The sequence below is a fragment of the Triticum urartu genome, chromosome 7A (genome assembly GCF_056163025.1).
Source record: "Triticum urartu cultivar PI428250 chromosome 7A, HENAU_Tu73, whole genome shotgun sequence".
Classification (NCBI taxonomy): Eukaryota; Viridiplantae; Streptophyta; class Magnoliopsida; order Poales; family Poaceae; genus Triticum; species Triticum urartu.
In genome coordinates, this window is record NC_141879.1 from 553,013,493 (window position 1) to 553,023,659 (window position 10,167).

At 46.6% G+C, this 10,167-nt stretch overlaps 2 protein-coding genes across 2 annotated transcripts; one reads left to right on the forward strand and one right to left on the reverse strand.

The window, feature by feature from the left end:
• Positions 1–4,546: 4,546 nt before the first annotated feature.
• Positions 4,547–5,953, reverse strand: LOC147960403 (uncharacterized). The gene is made up of 3 exons (XM_087533330.1): positions 5,881–5,953; positions 5,437–5,568; positions 4,547–4,977 (listed from the first exon to the last, which is right to left on the reverse strand). Exons 1-3 carry the CDS (start codon positions 5,951–5,953, stop codon positions 4,547–4,549), a joined length of 636 nt encoding a protein of 211 aa, XP_087389456.1.
• Positions 5,954–8,024: 2,071 nt separating this feature from the next.
• Positions 8,025–8,761, forward strand: LOC125519053 (protein WIR1A). The gene is made up of 2 exons (XM_048683945.2): positions 8,025–8,212; positions 8,429–8,761. The coding sequence occupies exons 1-2, from the start codon at positions 8,095–8,097 to the stop codon at positions 8,536–8,538; spliced, it is 228 nt and encodes a 75-aa protein (XP_048539902.2). The 5' UTR covers positions 8,025–8,094; the 3' UTR covers positions 8,539–8,761.
• The last annotated feature ends 1,406 nt before the right edge of the window (positions 8,762–10,167 follow it).

Sequence of the window (10,167 nt, forward strand, 5' to 3'; positions counted from 1 at the left end):
GCGGCGGCCACAATATTATCCAACGGGTTGGAATAATGCCCGGGCGGCGTTGATAATACAACGTTGTTCTAGCGAGGCAGGTTTGTTGCGCGTGGCTGAACCGGCGCTCCTGCTTCCGGTGCCCCCGCCCGGTTTGGCACGGGTTGGTTACCAGCTCCTGCACCTGGCATGTTGAAAAGATTTTGCGGCTCATAAACCGACGGGAGACGTGATCGGTACCTTCTTCTCATGACCTCTTCTGAAGCATTCTGATCTAGTCTAATCCGGTAAGCCTGTGCTTCCAACTCGGCCCGCTCTGTGGCCATCCTGGCGTTCTCTGCTGCCAGGTCCGCTTTAGCCTAGGCTATCTGATCTTTCACTTTTAGAATCTCCGCATCGTGCTGATCCTTGGCTGCTGCGTCTACCTCCGCGGACATCAGTGCCGCTAGAGCGTCGAACAAATCAGACAAGACTTGGGCCGGAGGCGGCGCCGAGCTTCCTGCACCTGCTGGCGTGGCCGTCATTGAACCGGAGAGTACCGCTGCGGCGGTAGATGACTGAGGTGTCGGTCGTGTGTCGGCCATGAAGACAGCGGCCCGGTTTGGCAGACCGGGGGAATCCGGAATACTGTTGCCCTCGGATCCTTCCTCAATCCGGCCGTCGTACAACTGGTAAAGCGATTCGGTTTCTCCGGAAGACTCGTTATTACTGCGGACTACGGTTTGTCCATCGGAGATCGGTTCCTCCTCATAACCTAAACCGTGGACGACGCCCACGAAAACATGCCTGGCCTCAGGCTGAACCGGTGAAGAACTTGCATGCCGAGCCGTCTCGATGATGTCGGTGCAGGTGTCCGGCTCGGGGGCCGGTTCGCCGATCTTGCCGATGAAGACGTGAATCCCACCAAAGGGGACCCGATACCCGTATTCGATTGAATTAGCCTCGGGACCCCATCCTGCGTTGTCTATGTAGAGCTTGCCGTGGTGACTCTTCGTCTTCCGGCCCACAGCGTATCCCCTCAGTCCATCGAAGTTGCCCTTCAAGAACTCGAAACCATCGTGCGATGGCCCCACGGTGGGCGCCAACTGTCGTTGAATTGTCACGGCAGATGTCCTCATGGAAGGACTTAGTCGTGGAGCCATCACTACGGGTTAGCTTGAAGGGGTTAAACCGGATAAAGGGACACGAGAGTTTATACTAGTTCGGCCCCTTCAATGAAGGTAAAAGCCTACGTCTAGTTGTGATTGGTATTGCTGGGGTTTCGAAGACCATGGAGCGAATCCGCTTTGTCTGGCTTCGAGTTGTTGTTTTTTTTGTCCCTGAACCGCCGCCAGGTCACCCCTTTATATATTCAGGAGGATCCCGGCCGGTCTACAGAGTCCCGAGGCTGGCTCATACAAGTGTCCGCCTCGGTCTCTTCTTTCTTATCTTACAATGCAAGTTTATACAATCATGGTGGTTTACTATCATGGGCCCTAAACCGCCTGTGGGCTCTGGGCCTCTAAGCTTCATCCGTAAAGCGCCATCTTCCGGGTTTCCTTGGGCTTCAGTATAACTGAAGGTGAACTGGCCCCTCCTGGGCGGTTTACCCTCAGTGGTTATATCCTCAACAATGCCTGAAACACGGCAAATATAGTTGATCAGGGACGGTTAGTGAAAGTAATCGTTCTATTTTTTTGGTTTTTGGGTTTTTTTGCATCGCTAACTGTATCGGTTAGCATGGTAGGTAATCCATAAGCAAACCGTTCTCTTGTGCTTTTGCACGTGATCGTTTCAAATAGTTTGTTCATAGTATGTGTACAATACAATATGTGTGGAAAAAATGCGTATTCTGAAAATGGAAATGTACGCGATGGCAGATTAAGTAGAAATTACATGGCAGATTAGATGGAAGCTGTATGGCAAATTTAGTAGCACATACGTGGCAATTATAGTCATTCATACATGGCACTTTCTTTAAATTTTGATGTCCACCAACAGTCATTCTCCCATTTTTTAAAAATCTCTGACCATCTACCTTACAAAAATGTCACCAACACCCAAGTTACAATCCTCCACAGTTGCTTACGGGTTGCCGTCCCTTTCTTTGTTTTCTTGTCCTTTGCTTGAATTTTCAACCCTGATTTGTATCTCACCTCTTTTGGACGCCCTTTTGTGATGAAACGGGGCGGGTTCCTGACCTGGGTTTGCGTGCTTGCTGTTCCAGACCCTACCTCCGAGTTTTCAAATGATGGACCCGTGGACGAAGGCACACTTGAGGTGCGGGGGAACCTGTGTAAGGCTTCTTCAACCATCCTCTTTTTGATCTCATCAAGCTCTCTTTTCAGGGCCTTCCTGTGTTTTTCTGCCACCCTCGCTGTCTCATCACTCTTGCATGCTTCATCTATTAGTTCAACATAGTTCTTGGTCAACACAACGTGCCTCACGGCGTCCATGGTTGCCTCTGGTCTCTCATCATAGCCAAAACTGCATTTGATGTTTGTGGCCCCAAGGCATCGTCAGCGTCCCAAGTCCATCGCTGCCATATGAAATGGCGGGGCAATCGCGTTACCGCATGGATGTCCATTACTTTCAGTATGTGATAGCACATAATCCCGTCCCGTTCGAATTTGCAGCATTGGCAGTAGTATTCGCCTTCGTTTACCGAGGCCTTCACAAAGTAGTTCCTTCCCTTATCCGGATCTTCAACTTCTGAATCGGACATGCCCAAGAGAGAACACACCTTGAACGTATGTTCGTCCACCTGGTAAGTTGTGTACATGCTGGCACGCTTTATTTCTTCCTGGAATCTGCATGTTTTTGGGCTTTTGTTAAACTCTTGTATGATGTTTGTAGCACCTTATGTCGAGGTAGGTCGTAACATAGCAAACATATCTAAAATCAATGATGGCATGGAAATCCTTATTTTTCCCACATTTTTCTTAGGTTGTTTGTTTCCACATGGCAACTGCATGATATTTCACATGGCAACTGCATAACATTCAACATGGCAAATGCAGTTCATTTAACATGGCAAATGCAGTTCGTAAAACATGGCAAATGCAGTTTTGTCTCACATGTCAACTACATATCATTTTCACATGGCAACTATAGTCCATTACACATGGAAACTACAGTTCAACACACATGGCAACTATAGTTGATTTCACATGGCAACTGCAGATCATGCTTATAATGTACTCAGTGGATATTTTCGATAGATGAGCAAGTCAAAAAAGTTGGCAACTGCATTGCAATCTACATGGAAACTAATATCTTCATGCTTGTGCAAATAAGACAGTAAGATAATCCACTTACTTGTTAAAAATCTTGTTGGTATATATCTTGCTCATCTGCCTCTTCATCGGTAAATATGTTAGCAATTTAGGTTGCTTGAGCGCAGTGTTTGCTTCTTGCTGTAGCTCAGATCCCAATATTTTCTGTTGCAAAGCTGTGTACTGCTTGGAAAACTGCAACAATGAGTTGCCAGGGCTCACATACCACTTCAAAACAACAATGAACCCCTCGCTGCGCTGAGTAGTCTGCATAAATGGGAAGAAGCACTACATGAAGTAGGCCGGCACCCAATACATTCGCTTCTCCCACAGGCTAGTAAGTGTCTCGTTGTCTTGGACTTGGTATGTTTCAATCATAGTCGTCCAGCTCCGTTCAAACTCCTCCACCGTCAAGCTGTGGTCCACGCACAACTCGAATGCCTTGTGTAGCTCTGGACGGTCAGCAAAGAATGGTCCTAGCGTCTCCTCAGCCTTCTTAATAGTATGTCACCTGCAGTGCATGTGCACTGCCAACGGCTCTATGCCTGCAAGCATGCTAAAATCCCGGTCTATTATTATGTTCATTGGAGCAAGTCCACCCATGCACTTCAAGAACGTTTTGAACAGCCAAGTGTAACCATCCGTATCTTTGTTCCGAATGAGTCCGCAACCGAACTGCAATGACTGATTGTGGCTATTTATTCCTATGAATAGAGCGCAGGGCATCTTGTACATATTAGTGAGATATGTCGCGTCGAAGTAAATGTAATCACGGAAATGTTTGTAGGCTCTTCTTGCAGCACCATCCACCCAATACATGTTTCTGACACGGTCCTCATCATCCAATCTTATCTTGTAGAAGAAATCAACATCTTCTTTTGCTTTCTCTTCAAAGTAGGCTACCGTGTCTTCTATGTCAGCCAACCTGCTCTCTCTACGGTACTTTGCCTTTAGGTTTGTGACGTCTGCTGGTATGTAGGGCATGCTACTCAGTCTACCATCTCCGCTGTGAATCAGGGACAATATTTGTACCATTCTTGATGGACCGACATTACAATCATGTAGCAATTTTACGAATTTCTTCTCGAGGGGGCTGAATCCTCTGTGGGCGCTCAAAAATTTTACCAGGTCAAACTTCTTTATGAGTTCGTGGTTGTGTTCGTCGAAATATCCGGTGAACACCCACCGTGATCCGTCTATGTTTAGCTTACACCGGACAAGGCATTCCGTCTTGACAATGATACCTCTCTTTCGTTCCGGCACGATAGGCGCAACACCTTTACCCTTCTTGTTCCTTTGTGCCTTGTAGCACCTTATCTCACCTCTACTGTACTCGTTAGTTTTTTTATTTTCCTATGGTATTCAGTGTTAACCGCAAACCCATGGAACATTGCATATCTCTGGTAGAATTCCTTGGCATCTTCAAACAAATCAAATCTCTGCCCAACATATGGTGGTTGAGGTATCATGATTGCCGATTGCCCATCTTCTTCATCCCCTTGTGCTTTGTCATTTGTTTCATCATTCACTTCAGTATCGGCGGCTGTTTCATCTGCTTGAGTGTTGCTTGTGTTGGTGTGCAAAGGTGTGCTTGTCGTCATTGCTGGAATGATTGCCAGTTCCGACACTAATTCTGCATTGTTTGTGGCAACATTGTCGACTTGCTGGTGGAACGCTCCTTCCGTGTGCTCAGAGGTTCCAGTAGTAGATGTCCCCGCGCCGCTGTTGATTGTAGTTGAAGGTCCTGCAAAAAAATAGGTACGTGTGTAAGCATTGCTTGAATGGCAGGTTTATCGTAACGGAATATAGCAACTACATCTGATTTGGCATGATATCATTCATACAGCAAGCCATGTCATCTGCATCTGGCCATGCATGGCAACTACAGTTTTTTAGCCATGGCAGCTACAGTTCAACAAACATGGCAGCTACTGTTGTCAAGACATGGCAACCAACATCTTTAGCATGAAAACTTGCATTCTAGGTACGAGCCCACTAGGCAAATGGAGTTAATCACAAATGTTGTACACACGCAGACAGTAATTGACAAATCCTGAAGACAAGCCACTAGATGACTATTTTGCACATGTCCACTTGGTAGCATTTTGTTGTTTTCTGCCACCACAGTGATAAATCCACTTTCCCCCATGCTTTTCCACAAAAGCAAATGCAATATTGTTTTGTTGGTTCACATATTTTTTACCTTGTTGTGTCGCATGTGCTAATCGAAGCTGGTCTGTCATTCCAATTTGTTGTGCTCTATCTGCAATAGTGTTGGCCTGCAACGGTGAAGCTTGCCACAATACATTTGCCGATGTGGTTCCACCATAACAACCTGCGATCATTAGCAGTTGGTCAATGCATGGCAACTGTAGTTTGTACAACATGACACATATAGTGGTTGAACCATGGCAAACAGATTTGTTCACACTTGGCATCCACAGTTGTTTAGACATTGCAATTACAGTTGATTAGACATGGCAACTGCAGTTGTCCATACGTGGCAACTACAGTTGTCCAAACACGGCAACTGTGTTTTGTCAAGTCACCATGTAAACACCAATGCCACCTATGTTCCTTCTCCCGATTCACTGTCCACAAAATCACTTCATACGACTCACCTGTGTACGACGTCGATGGCAGGTACATGGTTGCCGCCTGTTGCCACGTGCTGCATGATGGTCCCGCGTTTCTTCATAAAACTCGCAAGTCTTTGCCATCGTTGCAAGTTTAATTTCATGGCCACATCAGTATGCTTTTTTTGTATGCGTTACCTTGATTTGCCACATTGGCTACTTGAAGTTGGTCTCCCGTACATCTGTCAGCATTAGCGCCTTGTGTTTGAACTTGTCATGGAATCCCTGTGTGTGTGTGTGTGTGGTTGTGTCATAAGAACCTGCGAAAAATGACATCCATTTTCCTCGTCACAAACATGTCAACTGTCCTTTTTTGATCATGCATCATACCGATGCTCGTGTACTGCTCTAGTAGTGGCAGCAACGGCCCTGCGAAAATGAGTTGATTGTACTCTGCTGCATCCCAAGGGGGCGCTTCCGGCCTTTGAGAAAACCAAGGATCAGTGTTGTCTTCATGATTCATTTTTCCGCTTTTTCTCCCACTGTGTTTCCAGTCACTGCATGAACAAGAACGCATGAATATTCGAAAATGCATTCTTGTTGTTTGCACATACAAAAAAACACGACAATTTTATCACATTTCTTGCATAGATAACCAATACATCACGGCAAGTAGGACATGCACATTCATTCTCTTTCCTAAAATCTGGATGCCAACTATCATTTTGAACCGATGGCAACAGCCAAGATAATATGATGGCAAGTAACAACATAACATGGTGGCAGCTAACGGCAAACATAGGTGGCAACTAACGATAGATATAGATGTCAAATAATTTTCTTCCTCCCTATGCACCACACAAATTCCTTCTTTCTTTCCCTAATTTTAGTGAATCCTACACATCCTTCTGGAGCAACTACTCGCGATAACCCAACCCAGAAGCTTAGATCAATATATGATAGAATATGGCAGATCTGGCGTATGTTGGTGGGCAGAGGGGAATACACACAAATCTGTGGTGTGTTTGCCATGATAGTGTGGATCTAGTCGCCATCTTCGTGGGCAATCTGGAATTTCAATTTTCTGGGACAGAAGAAGGACGAGAAACATGGGGAGATCGGACATCGACCTGTTAGCCCGTCGTCGCGGGGGGGAGGGGGGGAGGGGTGGGGGGTTGGGGGAAGGGGTGGGTGGGGGGGTTGGGGCTGGTGGTGGGTGTGGGGGGGGGGGTGGGGAGGCGCTAGAGATCTGGTCTGGTTGCCATGGCAACTAGAGAAGAAAGACGATGGAGGTAGGGGATCGAGAGGTAGGAGACGACGACGGCAAGTCGCACTGGGGTTCGAAGGCAGGCCGGGACGACGGCCGCGTTAGGTCATGTGGGCAGCGCGGTCGATCGTCCGGATGTGTGGGCGATTGCGCCACACACCAGACGTGTGGGTTGTGGCTGCGTGCGCCCGGACGACGTCGTGCGGGCGGGGTTGTCTCCGTGCCACACAGGGCGTGCGACACAACCCCCTAGATACCACACGTGTGGCAGTTATCGTCGTCCATTTCTTTATTACTTAAAGAGCCAAAACGATCGGTTCGGTTAGACCGGGCGCCTAATCTATCCGAAATACCATGCAGTGATAAAAAAGAACAATTTCCATGCAGTGACCAAAGGGATCCATCAAGAGGATGACCAAATCAAAAGCATCAGTCAAAATCTCAAATTATAAACCCCAATTAATCGTGAGAGAAGCCTAGTGAATTAAACTAGCACACTATGCTATACTGTTTATCGCTAAAGAAAGGGGCTAGGCTGTAGTGTGACAACCTGAGGCGACGCCGGGCATTGAATATTTTCCTTGGTATGGCACATAAGACGACCGGCCGGAGATCCGGTTGGTTTACCCGGAGTCGTCGTCGTCGTCGCCCTGTTGGTTCGCTGGTTGGTCACTTTTTCTTCCACGGCCAAGGTGTCACCAGGCACCAGCCTTGACTAACCGGAGAAAACCCAGCCATGGCTTGAGTGCGTTTGATCTTCAGCAGCGACATGCACCTACGCACAGTCTACCACTCATGTGCACAGTGCACGCGCCCATCTCTCGCTCGAAACGATGTGCTACGAACTTGATGCCTGTAAAAAAGTTAGTGGAAATTGAGGGGCCAGTGGCCACTGTGATCTTTTATTCTCTCCATCAGGATCATGTCCGTCTATAAATACGACCCTCCGGTAAACAGCAGGACACACGCAACGCAAACTCACACGAGCTAGCAAACCAGCCCACACGAGCTCCATCGGATGGGGTCCTTCGCCAGAGCTGCGCGCTTCCTGGTGCTCCTCCAGATCGTCCTGTTCGTCATCTCCGCCGTGCTCATGAGCGGCCCCGTCTGCCATGGAGCCCGCCCAGGGATCGGTGGTTAGTGCTTACAAACTGTTCGTTCCATCCTCTCGTCGTCTCCTAGCTACTTGAAACAAGGTTTTTATACCAGCCTTCCGAAATTTAGTACTCCCTTCGTCCCATAATATAAGAGTGTAGTGTTAAAGAAAAAAAAGACGCTTTTATATTATAAGACGGAGGGAGTAGTAGTTACTTGCAACTGAATATCCATGGATGTTTGTTTTTTCCTTCCAGGAGGAGCTCTCGACCCTAACCGTCCGGCGGTTACAGTGCCGCCTGGTGACCCCTACACCGGTCGTCGGTGCAGCAGCTTGTACAGGTGCCCACCAAGTGTTCAGCCCTGATACCCGCAGAAACACCTCTCCCGAACAATGGAAGGTGTTGACGATTGCACCGCCTGGATGCATGCCTCCATCTAGTTAGCAATACAAGCTATTACCACGACCTTATGTTGAACCCATAGTAATATCGTCTCGTGTGCTTAAATGTTTACTAGTCCGAATAAAATTGGATGTATGTTGTTTGGTTCAGAAATAATAAAGATGGACGGTGTTTCTAACGAATAAATACGGACAGTGAGTGAGGCTGTCTGGTTAGGTATCTTGCTACCTATCAGACTAGCTCTATCTTTACAGGGCTCTTCTCACCCGTGCGCATGAATAGAAGTTATGCTAGAAGGGCGATACAGTGAACTGCCAGCGGCGCCCTTTTATCCATCCATCCAACTTTTATAAAGGGGTCAACGTCATAAACGCAACAGAACATTGTCGAGACCTTCATCTTCGTCATCCACAACAACCCTAGCCACTGTCATTTTCCATCTTCATCACCATAGTCATCTTCACCATCATCACCGCAACATTTATCCTAGTTAGTCATAATTTGTAATCGTGTATCGCATCCAGCAACTATTGTAAGCCGTACTATCAATCACTTAATCTTCATGATGTGTTCTTCAATGATTTCTTCTTGCGTTCTGATCGCTATATGTGAGTAATTCCCTAAGGTCATGGGTTGAGGTGTAACCTTGCAACCCGATCTATTTGTTGGAGTGATTGATCAAAGTATTATGATATCTTGTATGTGTGAAATAAATTTGTTTCGTAGTTGCCTTTTGTCTCGTTCGCGGTCTTTGTCCTTGCAGGTTACCAAGGATCATAGAGATCGAGCCATGGAGAGGCTAAGGGCAGAGAGACTGTGAAACGCTATTCTGAACACAAGTGACAAAAGGTTTAGTACGGTAGCATGGATCCTACCTCTGGGGATACAAGAGGTGTAGTCATTAAACGCTCAATGCTTTTGTCTGATTTATCATAATTACCTAGGTAATCTCGCGCGAGGGATAGTAGCATTTTTAGAGTACCGATTTTTTTTTTGCCACGCCTTCTAGGAATGTGATTCCATGACGAATTTTGCCAAGCACTTGAAACTTTTCTCAATTTTGTCACAAAAAATTCAGATTTTTTTTTCGATTTTACAGTTCATTTGAGCTCGGGCTCAGAAACTCTGTGTCCCAAGCAGAACTGCTTTTAAAAATAGCAAAGGAAGAAAAGATAGGCTCTGCACGAACTAACAAAATCATCATTTAGTGTTTCATTAGAGGCAAGTCCTGTGCATTTACAATGTCAATCGCTTGTGAAAAACGTTAATAGAGAAAATAACAAATACTATAAATATAAAATTAAAAAGCGTATAAGTGTCGTAACTTAATTACTACCTGGCAATTAAACGACGTAGGTGCTTCGTGTGGGTTGAAAAACAAGCACGTGCTTGATGCAAGGTCTTGCGCGGACGCTACACCTAGCACTAGGATTCAAGACATAATCGCCAATAAGCCAAGGATCTGATCCTGGCGTCGTGTTGGAGCTGCCGTAGCACTAGAATTCAAGACATAATCGCCAATAAGCCAAGGATCTGATCCTGGCGTCGTGTTGGAGCTGCCCTTACGCCCCGAGCGCGTGGTTTTTTTTTTT

Excerpts from the sequence above, each read along its gene's own strand:
- LOC147960403 (XM_087533330.1), bottom strand. The coding sequence starts at position 5,953 with ATGGCAAAGACTTGCGAGTTTTATGAAGAAACGCGGGACCATCATGCA. Across the intron at positions 5,569-5,880 it reads TGGCAACAGGCGGCAACCAT|GTTGTTATGGTGGAACCACA; the intron begins GTACCTGCCATC and ends TAATGATCGCAG. Across the intron at positions 4,978-5,436 it reads AGCACATGCGACACAACAAG|GACCTTCAACTACAATCAAC; the intron begins GTAAAAAATATG and ends ATTTTTTTGCAG.
- LOC125519053 (XM_048683945.2), top strand. The coding sequence starts at position 8,095 with ATGGGGTCCTTCGCCAGAGCTGCGCGCTTCCTGGTGCTCCTCCAGATC. Across the intron at positions 8,213-8,428 it reads AGCCCGCCCAGGGATCGGTG|GAGGAGCTCTCGACCCTAAC; the intron begins GTTAGTGCTTAC and ends TTTTCCTTCCAG.